Raw genomic sequence first — 23,153 nt, 5'->3', positions numbered from 1 at the left:
GCAGCTCCTTGTTCCAAGGAGGCATGAGGTTCACGGGGAGCCCGAGTGCCCCAGTTTGTGCTCTGGAAGATGGAGCTAGCTCTGCCTGTACTTGGAAAGACTGGCAAGCTCAGAGGAGCCCTATCTGAGTAAATTATGCTGTCAGGCATTACGTTAGGTTGCAAGACAAGGCAGAGAACACTGTTGGAGAGATGACTCGCTCTGTGTGTACACACAAACGTGCCTCTAAATAAAACACACCTAGCTTGTTCCCTTCTGTTATTTCAGTACAAAACTTGCTGGAGTACAAACGAGCTATTTCTAATCCACTTAAATCAGAAACACAAAACCTCAACAGCAATGTAGCTAGCTGAATACATTATTTACCAACCCCAAAAAAAGAACTTTTGTATGAAAATCTCCCATTGCCAGTTGCGAGAAGCAGTGCAATGGCATACCTTTTCCAGCATGCACCTCTCCAGCATCACTTTCCAACAAAGGTAGGCTTGTCTTTCAGCCCATCTCAATTAATCCTGTGTTAGCTATAACTAACTCTCCAGTTAATGTGCACAAAAAAGTCTCCCCCATGTCACAACCTGCATGAGCGTACTCAACTGTTGAACCCCATTGTCACACACATAGGTCAGGGGTAAAAGTGGGCTGGAGATGACACTTCCAAACAGGAGTAATGAGTCAGGAGGGGAAAAAAGAAGAGATTCAACTGCATTTATAATGAAGTTTGATCCATCTGGGAAAAGACTTATGTGACTTATGTGGTAGGGGAATGGACAGCCCAAAGGCCCTTCCAGTCTGCTGTTCCTGCAGAGGAGGGGTGCTATGCATTAGGTTCTTACTTTCCTTCTTGTACCTCACGCACTTGGCTCTCCTTGTTTCATTTCCACAGAGTGTTAATCATTTACAGATAGTTTGTAATGCAAAAAAAAGCAGGACTGGACTCCAGAAGGCAGAACATTCTGGTTAGCAACATCCTTCATTTAAATATAAACAACTGCTGGATTATCAGCAATGATTTAAAAACAAGAGGTCTTGCACTCACTAAAATATTCACACACATGTATGTGGGTGCATACACACACAAACACAACTGGATGCTTTTAATTTGCAAATGCTTCTGGTCAAAACTGTAAGATGTAAACCTGGGGATTATGATAATGAATAAATTTCTTAGAGAAATGACCTCATACAAAAATTTTTTGCAGGGGCCTGAGATATAGGCAATGGCCTCATTTTTCCCTTCTGTTTCCATGTGACACATTATAGTTGTGCATTTTGATCTTTTACTTTGAACTGTAACCCAACTGAAATTATTGGGAACCGTTTCATAGTTTCTGATGGGTTGCTGGCATACGGAGCAAGTGTCTAGTTCACAAGAAATCAAAACATGTATTGCACTGTTGCCTTCGGCTACAGAAAACAGAAGTCAGTTTAGCTGGATAATCCTTTCTAGGCACTTTTATCACCCTTTTATGTTCTCTGTTGTACTTAAATAAGGAGATAAGAAGAATTCTCCTTTGCACTTAAATAAGGAGATTCAAAGTACTTTCTCCTACTTGTTAGTATTCTTTCAGCTTATGTGGATTCTCCAAATATAAAACTTGCTGTTTTTTTCTGCTATTTAAATATTAATATAGAATATAATAATAAGACAATTTCTTCTTGACAAGGCATAATATAGAGATGGGGCCTATGAAGAAAAAATCTGTCCATTGCCTTTTAGGAATTAAAAAAAATAATGAAGGGGTACTGAGCACCCTTGTCCTAAATCAGATGCTATCAACTTTATGTTCTTGTAAACCACACAATACTCTGGTTTGTCCTAGCAGCTTCTGATCTATAGCCAAGAAATGAAGCTAGAGTCCTGGTCAGATAAAAGCTGCTATTCTTTATTTGACTGAAACTTCTGCAGACACTACAAGCCTTGCTCTCCATCATCTTGACATGATGAGTCATTGCTGCATGATAACATAGACACTGAATGATAATGTTCAAGGTGCTTTAGTCACTGCAGGGAGCAACAGATTGTCACTAAATTAGAGAGAAAAAAGGCAAAGAGATTAATGTCATAAGAAGTCAATAAATGCAAGAACCTCATGACAAATCCAAAGCAGAAAATTGTACCAGAGACAGAGAGATCAAGAAAGAGTGGGTTAGAGTTATAAAGCAAAGTAAATGGAGTCAGGATCTGTTTACTCCCTAGCTGGAGCCCCAGAAATTTAAAGCAGGTTTCAATTGACAGTTAACTATCTGGGTGCAAGTCTGTTATGTACACAAAACCCACATTTGATTATTTTTCACAGGAACCTCTTTCCAGTGCATATATCTTGGCTGTTGATGGCTTCAAGTGCAATTCGTATCTGCTGACAAAATGACTTCATTTTGATGAGGAAAACAGTTACATCATTGGGCATGCCAGCTATGGCTATACTGTAGATTTTAGCTACCATTAGGCTGATTTTGTTCAAGGGGATTAAACGTCAACAAGTTAGACTTGCCTACAAGAGGAGATACACTTCTGTGTTACCACTTTGCCTCAGCCAGAAAGAAGTGGCCATGTCCAAGCAGCCAGCATTTACTTGTCTGTGAGTCAGTGCTTCCAAACAGGGAGGGTTTTCCTTCAGAAGTTGCACTCAGCATGGTGGGCCAGCACCCCATAGCCCTCTGCACCACAGGGTTGTTTCCACAGAACACAGCACAGGATACAGAGAGAAATATAGCCCTTCTCCTTGGATAGTCACTGAGTGCCTCTTCCAAGTGTTAAATTCCAACAGTCCCATGATTCCTGTCTATCACAGTTCCACAATCTCTCTTCATTTCCCCCTTATGGACAAAACAGTTCATGTCACCAAACAAGGCCAAGGCTTCCAGCCTAGATGACGTAAATCAACCGTGAATATCATGGAGAAGAATGGAGTTACACTTGTATAACCTCAATTTAAGCAGCACGCATCTGTTTGGTTTGATATTGATTATTTACTTTTGCGCATACTCTGCAAATATCCCTGCCATATTTCTTAGGATCTCTGCTCCAGGCCTGGCGTTGATTCGCACACCAACTGGCTGCCTTTTGAAGCCACTGGCAGTACATTTCAAAGTCCAGATTAGTCACAGAATGAAAAGCATATCTCCCAACTGTTCACATTAACAAATGTCATTCTTCTGGGACAATTCATGGTGACATTATAAACATGAACATAACAGTTTATACATGTCACCAGAACTCCAAATGGAATAATCACAGCCTTTGGTTATTAGGTTAGCCAAAGGTCTTCACCTCCCTTATGACTGAAGTGCACATTCTGGTGTTTGCTCATTATTATAAAGCCTTATTTTTCTGACTTTGGTCAAATTTCTACTTGAGTAACTGGGATTCTTTTGATTCTTTCAAACAGGAGTTAATCAGATCCAGAAGACTGATGAAGACATGTAAGGGTAAGATTCAGATATCTATTTTTTTGATGCCCAGAGCAGACTACCATAACATAGGCAGGTGAACATCGTACCTCTGCTTCAAAGAGCAATAAAGTCTTCTTTGGATCACAAAATGGTAAGGGCCCATACTGTCACACATAAAAATTTATGAAAAGGGGAACTTTTATTTTAAAAATAAATAAATCAATTAGTATTTTCCTGTCCATTTAGACAAACAAACTGCCTCACCAAGGAGTCAAGTGAGCACTAAGGCAAGTGAAACAGCAGAAGCCCAGATTCAAGATGGGAGCAGCACCACCCCATCAGGCAGCAGCGATGTCTTAGATCCACACAGCACCTTCATGAAATCTGACTTGCAGACTGGCGTTTGCCTGAGCAGCCAGACCTTCACCCTCCCTCACCTCGCAACTCTGAGGCAAGGCTGTGAGACACCAAAACCAACACAGTAGCTGTGGCCAATTTAACTTTGAGTCCATTATTTGCAGAAAAGTCTACAGGTTGGGGGTGGGCAGGGCAAAGCACTGCACTGAGCCAGACACCTCCAAAGTAGGGTAGGGATCGAGACTCATCCCATAGCTGGTGTTTCCTACTCAGTGCTAACAAAGGGGAAGAGGAGCACTCACTCTGCTCTACTGGCTCCAGAGTAAATCTGATTCTGCTGCTCTGAATCACTGTGCTGATGGGCAGTGCCTGTTTTAAGGCTCTGCGATTGGGGGCTGAGTTGGGTATCTGACAATCTCTGCACTATACTCCAAATCTTTCTGTAAAATACCATTTTGAAGCAGTCCAAAGCAAAACTAATTTCTGCACTAGGCAGAATATGTAAATTTTGTGATTCGAGTTTCTTTGTACTTGTCTTTCTGACAAATGATGAGCCTTTTAATGTTATTATTGCCTAGAAAATTCCAAATTACCATTCTCAAATGTCCTAAAACAAATTAGCATAACTAAGAAGCCTCTATTTAACTCTGTCTCCTCAGTCATTAAAAAACACCACAAATGCACATGTTCTTTAATGTCCTCAGAAAAAAACAAAACCTCATTTTACCATAACAGAGATGTGAGGGGAAGCATTGAAAAGAGCCTGAGATTTGGGAAAAATAACCCAGTGAGAACCAGGAAAGAGGCACTACGTAGAGCTACAGCTGGGGTTCAATGCAGCTGAGTTTGCAATGAGCTAGCTGAGGTGTCCCAGAGGAGGCTATCAAGGTTGCTTTGGTCAAAATGAACCGTCAGCCATCAGCCCAGGTAAAATGGCTTTGCTCACCATCTTCTGTTGGCTGTCAGGCTAGGAAGCATCCATTCAAGCATCTGTACCAGCAACGCTGAAGAGATTAAAATGTCCAGAAAAGATGAGGGATGAGCTCTCCCACCGGTGCCGTTCACTTTGGGTCTGTCTGCCCTAAACGCAAAATGTGGAGTTGAAACTGCTGCCCAGCACTGCCATGCTGGGCTTTCGGGGAAACTGCCTCCAGGGCCCTGGTTCCTTCCAGCCTTGGCAGGGTGGCGGAGGCCTGCCAGTAACACAGCAGTGCAAACTAGGCAGTTCTGGGACCCAGAGCAGTGCCTGCTGGAAGCCAGATAAGCAGGTCACTCCTCGGGCTGACTGAAAACTCAGTGCTACCTCCAGTCTTTCGGCTATTTTCCCATCCATAACATCTGCTCCAGACCTGCTGCTCCATCCCCTACCTCCCCTATATGAAGACTTAAACAGCCCCATGTCTTGCTCACACTTTTCCTACAGTGAGTAGAGGAAAAATGTTACATTTTCCTAAGGAATTTGTGAGGTGTAGTCACACCAACAACTATGGTACAAGTGCAAGGGAGACAAGCAAATGGTAAGGCTCTCCACTCATTATTTCCCTTATCTTTGACTAATTCATAAGTTCCCATGCTGCATCTGATCCTCCTTTAACCTGGAGACTGCAGCTTATACAAGCTGTGTGCTCATTTCACACCAAACATGTTGGGATCTTTACCTCTGCAGGGACAGCTGGTTTTTGGCAGGGCAGAATGGATATCCAGGTGGCAGGAGCACTGTCAGCAACCGGTTGCAATGGTTTTTAATTATAAGTTTTGACTTTTGGGTTCCCTATGACTGATTCAAAAAAGAGTTGTATTTGAAAGACTGAACAAAGTCAAAGGAAACTGAAACTGTCTGAAGTCTGAAGCCTGACAGGTAAAGAATAATATGATGAAGCAGAGTCAGTGTTTTGATACCTTTGCTTTCAACAAACAGTTTTAGAACATGGGGTAGGGGAAAATCTTTCCACCAGAGCCTTCACAGACGAGTACAGCAGCAGAAAACAGGGTAAGGGCATATTTGTTTCTACTCCCCTCATGCTCAGGGACTGGCTCACCGGTTAACCTGAAACAGTTAACATCTGCAGTCTATCAGGGACCAGGCTGCAGCATGACGAATCCTACAGAGACTGGGAAAAGGACATTAAAAAAAAAATTCAACTACAAAACACTTGAAATGGAAAATAAAAATAGGAGGGTTTGCATCATTTGCCTTCAACTTGAATAGCCTGATAATGTGTGGTGGTTGCTTCTTGCAGGGGAAAACCACGGCTGGAAATTTCATTGTTCAAGTGCTTTAAGCATCCTGGTGAATGCTTGTAGGACGTGCTCTAACAACTGTTTTCTCTGGTGGAAGTGCCAACTGAAGAGGCTCTCACTGGTTCTGGGGTGCTTCCTCAGCCAAGGGAAATGAAGAAATAATCTTCATCTCCAGGGTGGCAGCTCCCTCTGGGATCAAACCATGTTTTCACCTTGCTGAGGCCACCAAGTGGCTGCATCAAGCCCACAGCAGCATGGGGTGAGTTGAGCACTGAAGATTTCCTCCTTGAACAGAATGAGCTAAAGCCTTAATTGTAGCACTTTACATGAAATCTAGCTTTCATGTATATGACAGAAGGCAGCATGGAAAGGCCTCACAGCGATGTGTTTAATCCTTGGGATTTCTCCTTGCACCTGATGGTAGGCACCACTGCTGGCTGATCTGAGCACACGAGGATTGGGTTTCCTTGCTGCACATACTGGCCACCTGCACAGACAGCCTGTGACAAACGGTGATATATTGTCATGGGACAGGAGGCCACCAATCCGTCTGAAGGAGCTGTCAATGTTTTAAACCTCAAGGACAGAGCCAAAGTGATTTATTAGCAAAAATCACGAAATAAAACTACCTCTCGAGGTGAGTGTCTGGGCAGTCAGTAATAACTCCAAGCTTATTGAGAGACAGTCAAAGGAGGAAAAAGACACAGAAATGAAATTAATTTCCCTCTCAGGCTCAGCTTCCATAATTAAACCACCACACACAGTGACAACCCACAACAGCCGTGTGAAATACTGAGTTATGGAGGAAGAATTTCTTCTGAGCTTTCATTGACTGTTTCTACCCAGCTCTTCTCTCCTCCTCTGACAGAAATTCAAACCAATATTAATATTGTAGTTAATAATCTCAACTAATCTTGCAAAATGTTTTTGTCCATAAACAATGGTATTGGAAGTAAATAAACAATCTTTGAGAAGTGCCGAGGGAAATAAAAAAGGATTAAACCGAAGCAATTACATACACTTTATATTAAGCAGAATAAATCCACATGTGGTGGCTTCTTATGTTCATTGCTCCAGCAGACTCGAGATATTACAGTAATATTAGTTTGTCAGGAAATACTTCAGGTAACTAAGTACATATTTCATCAGATTTTACTACATCATTAAACACGTCTATGCCTCACAGCACACGATACGGGGCTGAGGCAGGGAAGGCTGTCAGAGCTGAGCCTCGAACGGCATCAAACAAGCATTGCCCATGCTGATGCTAAGGAGAAGTCCCACCTCCACCCTTTGCCCCATGACCACACATTCCCCCCTGCTACCCTTGTGCCAACAGCTAGGATCAATCAGCTTGATCAGACATCCAACAGGAGAATAACCCTGATGAAAAATAAAAAGTAATGCCAGCACAAGCAGGCGTTACACTGCAGTTATGTGGACACAGGCACTTTAGCTTCTTCCGGGGAGCCGCATGTTTACAGCCATCATTTAGGGCTTACTGTAGTGCCACAGACTTTCCTAACACGTGTTAGATCTGCCAGGCCCACGTGGATGTCCCTGATGCCCACATGGCACAAGGACAGCTGTGACCAGCAGCCATGCTAAGCCCCTTGTGTCTGAGGGCTCTTGCAAGGGGCTCTCACTCTTACACCTCCTGATAGCTCATGGGTCTGAAAGGGCCAAAAAATGCTGCCCACGAAAGCAATTCACCTCCACTTTCCTGGGACATTTCCAGGCAGATGAGAGCTGGCACGGTTATCATTTCTGGCAGAGGCAGAAAACAAACAGCTCCCCTTCAAAACCGAACCAAGTGGACAAAACAACTCCAGGAACAGGGGAAGGGACAGAGCCTCTGCCTGCAAACCTGAAACTGGGCTCAAACCACGGACACAGCCAGGACAGTCCATTTGCCAGGAGTGGAGGAAAGAAATGGTTTCTGATATACCCAAATACATAAAATGTCACAATGAGAGTGCAGAGAAGAAGCTAACTCTTGGGAAGATAAAGGTTGGTAGCAGTATACAGCCTGTAGTTACCCATTGCCTACTCCAAAACCTGAACTCTGCAAGTAAATGAAAGTACAGAAAACCAGAATTAGAAAACTACCATGCTTAAAAAATAGCAATCCTCATGCAATCACCCCAAGAAGTACAGGAGTAGGGCTAGGATGTTTTGCAAGCAAAGGTATAACCCCATCATGACGTGCAGGCAGGTGTCTCCATGACAAGGGACCCGTGTCACGGGGCTCCCCATCAGCTCTGCAAGCACTCCCAGACCCAGGGCACTAATTCCCAAACCTTCACTAACCCCTGGCTCCCAGTTCTTGTCTCCATAAGAGACCCTAGCTCTGGTTTCCAGAAGCATCTCCATCAGCCGTCAGGCAGGAGTGCTGCAGCTCCAGGGGCTTAGGCACAGGAATTCAGAGTTTTCCTTTCCTCTGAGGCTGCGAGATGCCTCCTGCCACCTGGATATCCCACCAGTAGCACATGCAGAGTCCAGAGGGGAAGGTTTTGGGGACTCTCCCTGAGTTATGACCTGCTACTGGGCTGCTCACAGAGAAAGGAGAGCAGTTACTCGCAAGCCATTTTATGCACAATTTATACCAATACTTTGCATCATAAAAAAGCGGTTTGCTTCTTATGCTGCAAAGAACAAGAATGTTGAGTATCCTGCCATGCCTCCTACTTTGTGAAGCAAAAAGCAGGGAAGAGGTAAAGGGTTTAATCAGCCTCCAATTCATTTTTATTGTTAGCAGATGCTTCAACTTGCTAGTTCTCGGAGGCCGCTTCAATCTCTGCTTTGCAGTCGCCCAAATACCAAATACATTGTTAGCACTGACAACTACAGAAACACTGCTGGCAGACACCAGCGGTGCTGCAGCACAGAGCAGCACAGCTCCCTACCCTGTTAGTGCTCAGACACGGCTATTTGCAGGGGGAAGCCAAGGAGGCCTGGGATGAAGAAGGAGCAGGTGCCAGCAGCAAAGGGGTGCAGGAAGGGGGCTCTTCAGGGGACTGTGGGGAGAGGCTGAAATGATTTCCTGCTCTCCCTGAGTCCTCTTGTTCCTCCTGGTGCTGCAGGGCACTTACCTTGTGCTTGCTGTACCAGGGGCCAGAGAGGGGCCCCTCAAAGAACACATTCTGCTCCGAAACAGGGAGGATGCCCATGTCCCTGCCCTCAGCCCCCTGTCACACCAGCGGGGACAGGTGGCTGGCAGCAGAGGCGAGCAGGACGAGGACGTGGCACTCGCTTCCTGGTGTGGGCAAGGCTGTGCCTGTGGGTCACCCTGCACCCAGGGGTGCGCAGAGCGGTGCTGTGCGGCCGGGGGCAACAGGAGACCCTCAGCTGGGGAAATTTACATCAGGGTGCATAGCAGAGGAAGGGGAATTTGTCAGCAGTTTCACTGCTTCTTGCCAGGGCACTCAGGTGCCTTTTTACTTTTTTTTTTTTTCTTTTTTTTCCTCCCTCTCTGACTTCCCCAATGCCCCACCCTGCTCTTAAAAGGCAGCCTGGGAATTTAACTCCTTCAAATCAGTGCCTAAATCTCAATGGCCAAATTATTCACTCCTCACGGATAGGTTACAAGAGCTGGAAGTTGTTGTTTCCATATTCATATAGTCACTTGCATAAATTCTTATTTCTGTCATGCATTCTTTACTCGTAGACATTTCCTGAATAGCTTCTTTGCAGAGATTTCAGGCAATGGGTTTGTTTCCAATCTGTGGCTTTATCCATTCATTCAGTTAGTTTTGATTTAATCACTTAAGCTCTCCTGAGGAAAACAACCAGAAAAGCTCCCTAAATGGGAGATTAGGAGCTAGTCAGATAGGAGCTTGGCGGAGTTACACTCTGGGACAGAAATGGGCTTCTAAAGAAACACAGAAAGCAAAAATTAAGCCATCACATCTTCAGGCTCTGGACAGGATAACTGCTTGTTTATCTAGAGGGCTCATACGATGCTCTACCTTGGAAGCATTGGGATGTTGGTCAGCTGGGCTTGAAAATGTCCAAAGCCCTGACAATTTCTGTAACAGACGAGGCTCGGGGGGTAGTTCTTGTACCACCTGCTACAGCAGAGTTTTGTCCTGCTGTTAGGTAGAAGAAATTGGATTTATTCTTAGTTCCAGTGTGCCTGGTGGTCCCACCATCAGAGAGATGCATAAGGAGAGAAGAGAACAAGACAGCAAGCAGCAGAGAAGGCTGGGGAGTGAGCTTCCAGTGGACAAGGAGATATTATACCTAATGGATATAAGCAGCAGCAAAGTTGACTGCAGAGAGACAAATGAGGATACAGACCCTCAGTATGATTATTTTATTTGAAAATGGAAGGAACATGTAATTACAGGAAAGAAACTGAAGTTAAATCAATGCTCTCCTGCTTTACTATATAACAATGCCTGCATTAGCTACAGGGATGTTATTTGGATTCAGTCAGAGGTGAACTGGGATATGGGAGAGGCTGAGGTGGCAAGGTAGTGCTTCAGTCAGATGATGATATAACACCCCAAAATAGGAAACCTTGCCTTATAACGAGAAATGTTTTGTTCATGCATGTGGTCCAACTTGAAGTACCAGTTTCTGTGATCACAGCTCCAATGAGTCCTCTGTAAATACCAGAGCTAGCTGAAGCCATGTATACATAGGTACACTGAAGGGAAGAAAAGAAAAAAAAAAAAAAAAAGAAAAAAAAAACAGCTCCAATGTTTCATGGCTATGTAAATTGCTGCAGACTATTTTTACAGTGTTGCGTAATTATTCTCTGGAGTCTAAGCTTACATTTTAAAAAATGTTTCTAGGCAATTTGGGTTATGGTTGCAAAAAAAAAAATCAAAAAAAAAATCTTTAAAGTGGAACTGGAGTGTAAACTGCTGCAGTGATATTTGCCCAGTCTAGAGAGAGTTGAAACAATAGCTCAGAGGGAAGTGTGAATGGACCCATTCTTCTAACTGGAGCGCTAAACTGGAAGTCTGCTGACAATTTAAGTGTCAACATCAGCTACTTCAAGGCGGATCATTTTAGCAGAAACACCAGGCTAATGTTCTTATTTGTCATCCTCAATTTGCACTTGTTGGATAGCAGATCCTGGGGAGAGGAGGAAAAGCAGCAACTGGTTGTCTGGCTTGCTGGTCTGAGGAAAGCTCTCCCATTCCTCCATCACCTACACTCACGTCTGCTCCAGCTCGAAATGGGGAGAAAAGAGGTTGTCACTTCCCCAGGCCAGGGTCTGAAACCTTCTCTGGTGGCCACAAGCCACAGTGATCCCCACCAGGCTGGCAGTGACCTATGCAGTGTGGTCCTCCGCTGCCAAAAAATGCACAAACTGGTTAGAGATCGAAAAGGAATCCAAGGGGAGTGGGAGGAAAGGAGCAGCCCAAAATATCTCTTGAGGATAGTTCTCGTTGTTTTGCTTCATTCTTGTTGGGTCACTGCCTAACATACAAATGTGACTGTGGTTTTCTCTTGCATAAGAAAGCTATTGGAACAGGTTTTCTGTAATGCTGTCTACGTGGAGCCCTTGCTGAATTGCTTTTGAAATTGATCTAGCAGTGATGGATCGCTGTTCTGCACTGGGTCCAGACATGCCCACTCTGTCTAAACACTCCAGGGGCCCTCATGGCATGCTTTATTTATTAAAATCTCAGATTGTCTTGCATATATAAGAGCTCAAAGTTACTCAGATGAATTCAACCTTTCTTTAGGTTTTAAGCCAGCCCTAATAGGAAAGTAAACAGCATTTTAGAAGGTATTTCTGCTCAGTTACAACCGTCCATTAGTAAAACCAACTCAGTATGTGCATATGTCCCTGTACTTGTGCATTGCAGATTTCAGGCTGCAAGTGATACAGAAGTGGTGGGCATAAAGGTCCTAAATCCCTTGGGACTGATGCTCAAGGTAGTCTGAGGAAATGTTCCATGGGATGGAAGCAGAAGACAGGATCTGTGGGATGTTGTGACTGAGAGCATCATTTCCAGCCTTCAGTGGAGCTCAGCTGTTCTTCAAGCTTGTGCTCAGAGTCGAATTCTGTTTGAGAGTCCTTCCATGCAGGTGTCTCCTCTGTCAGGTGAGCAGGTAGAATAAACTAGAGCCACTTCGATACCACATAAAAAAAATATGAGTTGTTTGCAGTGGGCTCCACAATATATTAACAAGACAGCACAGCAGTGATCTGGCATCGGAGTGAGTCAGGGTCATAGCACCAGGGATAATGCACAATGTGTGATTTCCTCCTGCGTGTGTATATTCAGGCTTTGTCCTGATTTTGTGGGGAATCTGGGGTAACTCAAGAAATACCTGAGGGAAAATATCTTCAGAAATGTGACCTGGCTTGCCATGGCTGTCTTTGTCTTTACCCTCAGGCAAAGGCAAAGAGAGCAGTACAGGTTTATGTCTGGATGTGGTGACTGATCCACATCAGAATCAAGCCAGGACTGAACCACAGCTTTCACCAGCTCTCTCCCTTTAAGTAGCATGCAACAGGACCTGTGAAGATAGAATAGATGCTGCCTGAGTTGGTAGCATTGCTACAAAACCTCAAGGGTTTTTAAATTGAGCCATGTGCGGGACGGCAGTCTTCGAGAGCTCACATTCTGTTGCCAGTCATTTTGGGGTAGGAGAGAAAGGGTTGCACAGCCTGGGAAATGACATTCACCTTCTCTATTGACTGTCACCAACCACTTGGGTTACTTCCGAGCAATGAGCACTTCTGAGCGCAAGAGACTGTTGGTGGTTTTAGTTGCACGACTTCACTTTCTTGGATGCTGTATTTCTATCTGATATTCCTTGGGCAACCATGGGTCTCTGTTAACAGAAGATGGCGTTACCCTGTTGGGTCACAAGACTTGTCAGACCGCAGTGGTTGCTTTGTTGACCTCAGGTCCAGATGATCTGGGAAGGTGCTTGATCCGTGCATCTCCCAGACCTTTGGCTTCTCTGACACGGGGACTACATGAACCAACAGGGCCATCGTGCTTCAGTTTCCCACCTCTGGTTGCCTTAGGCTCCTCCAGTCGTCCATGGATAGCTTGACCTGACACCTGGGTCATTTCAGGCACGCAGTGCACTTGGGTGTCTGAAGAGCTTTTGCAAGAAAACGTCATCATTATAGATGAACCACATTCTTAGCTAAGAAGAGTACACATCCTTCACTGTTGGGTTTTGGTCATAGCTACAAAGACTCTTTAAGCCAGAAAATGATAGAGGTTATGGTTTCTTCCTCTGTCAAATAGGAAAGCAGCCCTTCTTCCAGGGTACATAGGTGTTCCTACCCCCATCTGCTCTCCACTGTGAAGACAGAGCCCTGATGATGGGAAGTTCACTTCTGGGATAGGTGGTCTCAGCTGGGTAATAAAGGAGGAAGTGAAGCCCTTGGCTTTGACCTGCTGCTCAGAGGACATGGCTGCTAGTGTCATATCAGCAGAAAATATACAAAACTTGTGCAGGATGATCAGAAATGTTTCTGAGTCAATTGTCTACCAGCAGGCTTTTGTTGGGTCAGTTAGTGTGTGTAAGGCGGTACCTGGAGACCTGAGCCTGTGAGCTGGGGTATCTGCCCAGTGCCCGTACATGGTGCAGTGTTAGCATAAGACATCTTCTGTAAGATGTGGGCAGATAGTCCACTGATTTTTACAAGCAGCTTTCATCTCCCTTCCCCCAGCACCTTTACAAGTCCATGGTGCATGTCCTACCCCAGATGTTGTCAATTACTGGAAGTTACTTTCCATCCTGAAGTCTACAAATGTACAAAAAACAGGAGTCCTGGAATCAAGATGTACATTACAGACCTTGGAGAAGGCTTTTGTCCTTCCTTTCTGGATGGTGGATCAGTGAGAGATTTGTAGACTTTAGACATTTTCATTTTTGCCTTTTAAACCCTACCAATTTAGGCTTAATCCTGATCCTTTTAAAATCAATGGCAAAGTTCCCACTGACTTCAAAAGACATGGCCTGAGCTCTCAAATACTTTAAAGAACAATTTAAAACAAACAAACCTAAGATGTATAAGAACTGCATTTTCTCTCTCTATTAGGCATGCAACTTATTTTCTCCAAATGTAAACGTTACCTGGAGAGCTAAGCAGTGATGTGTTTTTTATTATTCCTTTAGGAGGCTACAGTACCCAAAGTATATTCCATACATACTTCTTCATTTAGGAGCCAAACATAGCTATGTAAAGTGAGCAGCTTGTTTACAGTAGGCCCTTATGGCTTGCTATCAAATTAGTGGCAAATCAGGACTGTAGTAAACAGAGGTCAAAGATCAAACCCACAATTTCACATAAAATTCCAGACCATGTACACAAAATTTAAAATGCAAAATCTTCAAATCACAAGACCATCAACTGCTCTTAAAACTAATCAAAAGCAGGATAAGGACTGGAGGAAATGAAATTTAAACATGATTTTAATCCAAATTTTAATGGAACAGCTACATCGTGGATATCTTTTAAACCATGACAGCTGACTCCATGCTACTTATTCTCACTTGCCATGAAACAAGGTTTTGGTACATCCCACTCACTCTTCATACATGTTGTTTGCTTCTTTTTCTCCAATTTGAAATAAAGATAAAATATACGAAAGTGTTTTGACCTAAGAATTTACAGTGTCTGTTCCTGCTCGTGCCCATGGTAGTTCTGCATCACTCGGTTTTAGTGCAGTGGTTCTCCATGTTCAGAAATGGCATGATGCCATTTGCTCCATTTTGTGCTGGAATGACTGTGTCTGAAGGCGAGCAGGTCCCACGGTTGGTGCTGCCTTCCTCACCTGGTGGCCAGTGCCCACATAAGTGTCTCACAAGAAATCCAGGACCATGCCAGTCCCGCAGGTGTGCATGGGACTAATCCCCAACCTGAAACCATCTGAGAGGAATCCTTGGTTTCCTGACCCAACTAAATGAAAAGAAGAATGCACACTCTTTCAAGCCAAAACTTATTTGTTTAATGAAGATTTGGTTACTGAATGCCACCAGATGTCAGCATACACTATATGATTGAAAGCAAGTGTCTAAGACCTCTTAGAAAGGAGCAGCGATAAAACTGCCTTCTGTCTCATGAAAATGATGTACCGGGTGTACAGCTTTGCTGTGGGGAAAATAATGGCTGGGATTAGCTGGAAGATGTTGTCTGGGAGGTTTTGCTTGAGGATCTGCTCAGTTCTTCCTTCCTTGGGGGTGCCCACCCACCCCACACAGCAGGGTGGGGGTCCTGCCTTCCCTCACCCCTTCTCCCCAGCTGCGGGCCTGCGGCAGGTTAGGCCCGTCTTCAGGCCCATCCGCCATCTACAACTCCTCCCGGGGTTTCCCAGCACAGCTCCAAAAACCTGCATTTTCCTCAGATCCAGGGCAAGGGGAGGAACTTGCTATGGATCCAGAGAACTGGTTTTTGTACCCATAGTGAAGGTTCACCTCAGCCCTGAATACCACAGCAGTATCTGCTCTGGCTCTGTAGGAACGCAAGAGCCCACCAAGGAGGTGGGAACAGAGAGTGACAAGTGACAGCTTTGGGAAAAAAATAGGAGTAGCAGGAAAATTGTGCTGTGATTTTTTTCCCCTGACATAGTCTTTCCAACTCTGGCAAGTGCCAGTAAACCAAAGCTGTCCTCTGCATCATCCGGTTTAATGCCTGAGCAGAACAAGTGATGCCAGTTTTAGACCGTAATTTATGTATATGAGGACTTTATTTTCTCCTACTGAAATCAACAACAAAGCTCTTCAGATTAAGGGCAAACCTTTGCGAACCTTCAGCCAGGCTTCTTGCATCTTTTTCTTGCCTGTCTTATGACAAGACCTGTAATAAAAACAAATGTGCCCAGTCTACGTCCTGATGACTTGACAATTTAAATTTCTATACATTTTTTAATGAAGACCTACAGAGCTGAAGCTATTTTTCTGCCACCTTAGATTTTGCCCTCACTCTGCCATTGACCACACATGTCCCAAGCAGTCAGAGCACTGAGCTATTCAAATGCACAAGTCCAGATAATGTAGCCAGAGCCCGGGGGGCAGCCGAGCAAGGTTCATCTGGAGCTGGCAGTCATAATGCCGTACAGCTGGGCTTCCCAGGACACGGCCTCTTTTTCTCTCTTGAAGATACAATTTAGTTGTGAGGATTTTCCTGCATTTGGCTGACTTTCTGGGTGTTCAGCAGCTTTAGCTGAAGGTCCAGTACAAAAACCCTAAGAGCACTGGCACCCCTCCAGACTTCGCAGCCGTGGCTACCGTGCTGCAGCAGATAAATCCTGCCGCAGGCACGCGCTGTTGTCACCATGTACCGCCACAGCAGGTCTGAAGATTTGGGGCAGCTTAGAGGTTGCATGTTTGTAGGGAAGACACAAAAAGCTCGGTGCTTCTGGACACTATCACCGCTGTTGCCTACGTGCTGTTCAGCTGCTTTGCTCCTGCTCAGTCTGGTGCATCCCAGAAGCATCAGATGTCCGTAGCAGAGGCATGTGTATGCAGACCATGTGTGCAGCAAGCTCACTGCACGTGTGCAGGCGTTTACATCATGGATACTCAAGCAATCCAAGGGCAAAAGATCCATCAGGTCTTTCAATCTCACCCACAGTATGAGCTACAGCAATGTGAGGATGGCTCTGTTCACATCAATTAAGTCTCACCTGAAGAGGGACATGTCCTGCATACGTTTTATGTTGGTGGCCTTGCAGTAAGGCTAGGAGACTTGTAGTCATGAGATTGCCTGGGAGAGCATCAGCAACTGTTTAAACAGGCTCTGGCTATGGCCTGGGGAATTCCCCCACCTTTCGAGGGGAACAGGCAGGCACCTTGCTTCAAATCAGCAGAATATCCTTAAACAGGATTTGGGTGCCTATGTGCCTTTGAAGATTTGACCTGTGCCTTGGTAACCTTATTCCACTGAATAGCCCATTGACTTCAGAGGAAGGAAACTGCATATTATAAAATCTGTATTCCAAAACCACAGTGAAACCAGCCCTGGAGCCAGATACTTTATATATTATAGCCTTGACAACACTTACATATGGTGGCAGTGAACTGAAACATAGTATGATAAGGTCTGATCTGGATTGGATCTATCTGGGGGGAAAAAAAAAAAAGGCGATTTAAAAATAAAAATTATAGCATTTTGGTAAATCCATAAAATCCCTGCAATATTAAGGATAAAAAAATAAAATAACCTGAGGCAACCTCCAGGAGAACTGGACAGAGAAAGCACTGGTTTCTTCCCTCCAAGAAATAAATTGTTAACATGAATATCACATATGTATGTACGTGTGTGAGTGTGCTGGGAGCAGGGGAAGAGTTCAAATATGTTTAAAAACGAGTCAATTGATATTGCAAAGCTTGTATATACACAATATTGCTCGTTAAAATATTTGGGGAATTGGAAACAAGCTTTCTTCATAATACGAAGAACAAAATCATTTTATGCCTTTGCATTTTAAATTAAGATTCAATAAGTTGATTTCCTTAGAAGTTCTGATTTCATAAATGTATCTTTTTGCCTTGTAAAATTAGATAAGATGTCCCGATTATAAAATAGATTTTTTACATGCCAATGATCAAAGTCCAATGTTTTTTACATTAGCTATAGAAATACTCCCTGGAGTGTTTTGGAAATGCTGCTTTAATCCTAGTAAAACCATCCAAGCAAACAAAACCTGTACACATCCTCAGAGATGTGGATAAACTCAGATTATTTGGACTGCATGACATTAAATAACAATAAATCACAAGCATGGTGATAGATTTCTTTCTCAGAGAGCATCCTCGCTGAGGTGTGTCGACACAGATGTTTCCTGAAAGAACAAGTAGAGATCCCTGATGCATTTGCTGCAGAAGTGTAGATGTTTACTTCGGTGAAGTTTACACCAGGTGTAAGCAAATAGGACTGTGAGATGTTGCAGGGGTATCTGGGGCCGGGGGGCTACATTTTCTCCAGGCAAATGATGGATTTTAAATACTGCACAGAAGAAGAAACTAACTGCATTAATGCAGAAAATATATATTTTGCCTGGGATTTGGGGTTTCTGTAGACCTAGACAGTTTTATTAAAATATGTATTCACATTCTTAAAAACCAACTTATATAGAAAGTACCTCCATCAGGGCTGCTGAGTGAGATTTATCTTCTTTTGGGAAATGCATTTCTTTTCTTGCCAGAAATTTAGGCCCTTATTTAGAGTCTGTAGAACATTCCTCCTTGTATTTATTACATTTTTACTATATTATAATAATTTTAAGATGCACAGATTTTTTTTGACCTCAGTCTGTATGACAGTGTCCCTTTTTCAGCATAGACATGAGGAACTGATCTTTCTTCTGAAAATACCTTTTTTTTTTATTATTAGAAAGCCATTTGTGATACAGAGTTTACAGACTGTTTATGATAGTTTTGAACATGATAGAAAGAAAAAAAGGACAGTATAAATTGAAATCAAGCTGTACCAGACAAGGAAATGTATTATATAAGGAAAAGATTTACAGGATTTCAATCAAGAGTGGCTTATGTGTGTAACACATGGAGAAGTTTCAGTTTGGTCATTGCAGATCTTCCAATTCCTCATCCAGTCCTTGCACATGTGGAATAAATGGATTCCACCCAAATCTCAAGTCTGCAAGGTTTTCCTTTGCCCTGTAATATACTCTCCTAAGCGGAACAGGTTTTGTGGCTTTCTCCTAAAGGTCGGTGATCCAATCCCACATGCATGTGTGGGTGGGGAGAGCCCATTTCCAGCCCATGGTGGAGCTGTCTTTTCCAACTATTACCAGAGTTTCAAGCAGGAACCCACTCATCCCTTTATAAATCAAATGTGGTGATTTCTGTTGTTTAATAACCACAGTTTTGAACGCACACAGATATCTGTACTTATTACCACAGTTATCTAGGTCAGCGTTGTATCCACTGGTTTGCTAGCTCAGGATGTGTGTAACTGAAGTGTATGGCAGAAACCGTGGTGATTGGCTTTATAAATAGCTGAGATATACATAGAAACTATAAGCTGTGGGGATTTGAGGGCTATGACATTTTGAGGAGTTTTGATATTTTTTTTTCCCTGTTTCCTTGAGGGTGATTTAGATTCTCTGTGAGAAATGGTATTTTGGAATTTGAAGGCTATAGCAGGTTTCCTCTAACTTTTTACATCGGATGCAAGCTGCATTTGCAATTGCTGTAAGGTCTTGTCTCATCCCTCTGACTTTTCCATTTTTGTATTCTCTTTCAGGATGAATCCTTCATATGAGTACATCCTCCCTTTTCCCCTCTCTCCTGAGACGTGGGGATGGTTAGGTAGGGGTTGTGCCATTAAGCCTGTGGTGGACTTTTGAGATCACATTTACTTGACTTGCAGGGCTCCTGAGTGTGCTACTTCTGGAAATCCAAATGTAGAGACTGCTAAATAATCCAAATAAATACTGCTAAATAGAAGAAGAAATAAAAATCTTCTAATTTTTGCTAGAAAGATCACAGGGTTGGCTTGTGAGACAGAAAGTCCTGGAGAACAGACAGGCACCAGTGTTGCAGCCCAGCCCAGATACAAGTGTCCATCCCTGGTGGTGGGAGGCAGGGGGATTTGGGGCACGCTGCCTTCCAGCTTCTGTTGCTCTGTCTGCCTGGCACGCTGCAGATCTGCACGGCACTGGCAGGGATCAGGGCAGCAGGCTGCTGGGTTTCACCCTAACCTTAGCCAGTTTTGTAGTGCTGCACAGACATTCCGGACAAAGCAGTCTAAAATAACCATCAGCTATTTTTGCCTTACCTACCACTGAAAATGAATTTCCTGCTGTTAGCAGTATTATCACTGAGAGAGCTGCTTGGAAAATGGGTATGTATTCTTTTGCAATGATACCTTTTTTTTTAAAAAAAAAAACTTAATCAAAAGCACAACTCAACCTCAGTTTTCCAAATGAACGTTTGAAAATTGCCCTGTAAAGACAGGTTTGTTACCAAAAAGAAAGAATAAAGAAAAGCAAACTTTTCATTTGAAAATTTTCCATGGAATATATATTTGCCAGTCATTTTAGCCTTTGTAGGTCACTCATCTGCCTCAGGTACGGCTTGCAAGGGTTCCTTGTGTTGATACGTCAGTGGTTTTAAACAGCATGTTGCAAGCATCAAGCTCTTGCAACAAATGACTTCAGTGCTGGTAGCTCGATCTTACCTTGTCTGGAGATATAAACACAGATTCCACTAATCCTGCTGTTTTCAAGAAGGAAGGGTGTATTTTGTGTGTGTTATTGCTAATAATTTGCATTCTGGTTGTACCTACAATTCCCCAGCACAAAGACTCCACCATACAAACACAACGAGATGCTAATGCTTTCCCCTAATAATTATTATCACATGGAGAAGAACAGCGACTTCCATTTGCTCCGTGCGGTTTGATTCAATGCTCCAAGGTACTGAAAGCAGCTACTTTGAAATCATGTTAGATCTCCGTGTGCGGTCACGTTACAGCCAGTTTGTTTGTTTAGGATTCCCCATGTGTAGCACATGGCCTAGTGGTGCATGCTTAGTTTCCAGCACATGCTGGTGCTGCTGAACTGTCAGAGACAAATTCCTTCCTTTGCAAATGCATCTTTATCTTTGAAGTGGTTCTTTGTGAGCTTCTTCTCAGCAGAATTGTGTGCAAAACTAACCACAAAGGGAACAACACATAGGAATTGAAAGGAAGGTGTTTTTGAATTAAATAAAGAAAAAAGTTCCTCTAAGAGATAGCTTAAATATTGTGTCCCTGCAAGGCCCAGGCTCTTACCCACAGTTTCCTATTTATCATGCCAATGGAGGATAATGATAGACAAAGACTTTCAAGTGGCTAGAGGTTTTGTAGGTTTTCATTCTGGGTAGTTCATGCAGAGTCCCAGAGTGTCTGAGGCCAGCAGGGCCCTCTGGAGCCACCCGGTGCCACCCGTGCCCAAGCAGGGACACCCAGAGCAGGGTGCCCAGCACCACGTCCAGGCGGCTTCTGAAGGGCTCCAAGGAGGAGACCCCACAGCCTCCAGGCAGCCTGTGCCAGGGCTCACAGTGAGCTGCAGCAATGCTGTGTGGGGACCTAGCTTTGTAGGAGCTTTGTACGCTTCATCTTGAAAATCCTGCCATCTCAAGGCACTCCATCCAGTTGTTGAGGACTGAAGTCACTCTCTGCTCTCCCCGGGACCTTTAGAGCTACAATGTAGAGTTAAGTGACAGAGATGTGTATGAAGCAAGCCCAAGTGTCGTGCTGCACTAGGAGAGCCCTGTGTCCAACGCGGTCTTCCTGCCATCTCAGAAGTCAAGGCCTTCTGCCCCCCATTTACCACTTTCCAATGTCTGAAGGTTTTTCATTCCAAAACTGACCCAGATTTCCTCTGCTCATCTCTTAAAAATCTCCAAGCTTTGTCCTTGAACAAAAGTTGATTATAAAGGATGTGGCTGGTCCTGAGGCCTCACAGGTAACTTGAGTCAAACTATCAAGGACTGCCACTGAAAGAGGCTTTCCTCTTCTCCAGTTCCCTCTTTCCCCAGCCCTGGCTGCACACTCCTTCCCTCCTCTCATTTTGGCTCTTGTAGTCTTGCAGCCCTGTGGAGAATCAGAGGCAAGAGCTAATTTGACTGAAGATTTTTATTTTATTTTATTTTATTTTATTTTATTTTATTTTATTTTATTTTGCTGGGTTACTTTTTCTTCTTACGGTTATCCTAACCTTGATGTAAAAAAATCTCCTGCTTCACCCTAGAAATAATGCACACACTACAGTACACAAAAACAACATGTTACTTCAACTTTGCCCAAGAATCTGGTGTGTGAAGTCCCACAACCACCACCCTTCACCAAGGCCCTGTGTGAAGTGATGCAGCATTAGCACAGGATGCAAGGAGAGATGTGAACGGGGCCTTTTGCATGGCTTTGGAATGATTAACCTAATCTGCAATACAACCAACTGTCCTCTGGTGTTTAATCTTTCCTGGTCCATAATTAAACCGTGGGTTCCCAATTAAATTTTAAATTAGCAGTTCATGTAGGTGCTATTTTTATATTTGTCATAGTTGCCTAATGGCAGGGAGACAATGAACCCGTGTTGTTTTGGAGCAATTGAATTTTAAGTAGTGGAGCCTCAAAGCCTGCACATCATTTTGCCACATTTACCCTTGCCTAAAAGCACTGACACCCTAATCAGTCACAGAACAGAGCATGCACAGCCTGTTCATCAACACTTTCCTTGGTCGCAGCCTGCCAAAGTTATTGGGAGAAGGTTTTGCTTGTTTCAAGACTGAAAAAAAACAAAACACACCATAAATAAATAAAAATGTATCTAGCTCTCTGAAGGCCATTAAAAAGAAAAAAAAAAAGGAAAAAAAAAAAAAAAGAAGAAGAAGAAAAAGAAGCTCACAGCCAGCAAACCAAACTGAAGAGCATGCCTGCACCATGCTGTCGGGGTGATGCTGGGGGCTGGGGTCAGCTCTGCCCCAGCGGCGTGCGGCTGGGCCAGGCGCTGCCCGAGGAGCTCAGGCAGGGGCAGGATCAGCCCAGCCTGCTGGTGCTCGGCCTCCCAACAGCTGTCTCCCAGGCCTTGTTTATGACGGGAAATTACACTGTGGTAGTCACCAGGAGTCCCGAGCAACATGTTCTTACATGATGTAATTTCCCAGTGTAAACCATCCCGCTGGTGTCTCTTTCCAGTTGCAAGGCCAACAAACAGCACTAACACTGGGCTCAGCTGCTAGCGTTGCAGAAATGTCCAAGAATGCCAGTGCAAGGAGGTTACAAGCAAATTGCTGGTCTAAGCTGATGATGGGGTTAAGCTACAAAACACATGCACCTGTGTCCTCAGGAGCAGGTTGTGGGGGTGAAGAACAGGGACCCCTACCAGCAGCATCTCTGCCAGCAGCGCAGCTGGACCAGACCCTGGAAAGGACATCTGTCCGTGCTGAAGAGAGGCAACTTGTGCTGTGTACACCCAGAGGTGAGCAGAGCAAGCAGCAGCAGGGACTGCAGCAGCAGCGTTTGCCTGCCCAGTGGATGTGCTCGCACAGTCCCACAGTTACTTTAAGATTTATGAGGTGTACATCAACTGATAGTGACATTCCCCCCGGCCCTCTCACTGACCAGGGACACTTAATGATTTCCTACAGGCACGCGTGGATACTTCAGAGCCATGAAATCTCAGCCTCAGATACAATTCGACATTTACACATGACAAAAAGTGCTC

At 44.1% G+C, this 23,153-nt stretch overlaps 1 protein-coding gene across 3 annotated transcripts in view; it reads right to left on the bottom strand.

Moving 5' to 3' along the window:
* The window catches only part of NIPAL2 (NIPA like domain containing 2), a 48,906-nt gene extending 39,278 nt beyond the window's left edge, over positions 1–9,628 (bottom strand). Inside the window, exon 1 of one of the 3 annotated variants that reach the window (XR_014579380.1) lies at positions 9,084–9,628. Coding sequence is in view for 1 of the 3 variants with exons in the window: in XM_083823342.1 (XP_083679468.1) it covers positions 9,084–9,161 (78 nt within the window). In the remaining 2 variants the exon portion in view is untranslated. The remainder of the gene's footprint in view (positions 1–9,083) is intronic. The other 2 variants (XM_083823341.1, XM_083823342.1) reach the window with 2 other exon arrangements.
* Positions 9,629–23,153: the final 13,525 nt, after the last annotated feature.

This window comes from Anser anser (assembly GCF_964211835.1).
Source record: "Anser anser genome assembly, chromosome: 2".
NCBI lineage: Eukaryota > Metazoa > Chordata > Aves > Anseriformes > Anatidae > Anser > Anser anser.
This window is presented reverse-complemented; position numbering and strand designations above follow the sequence as displayed.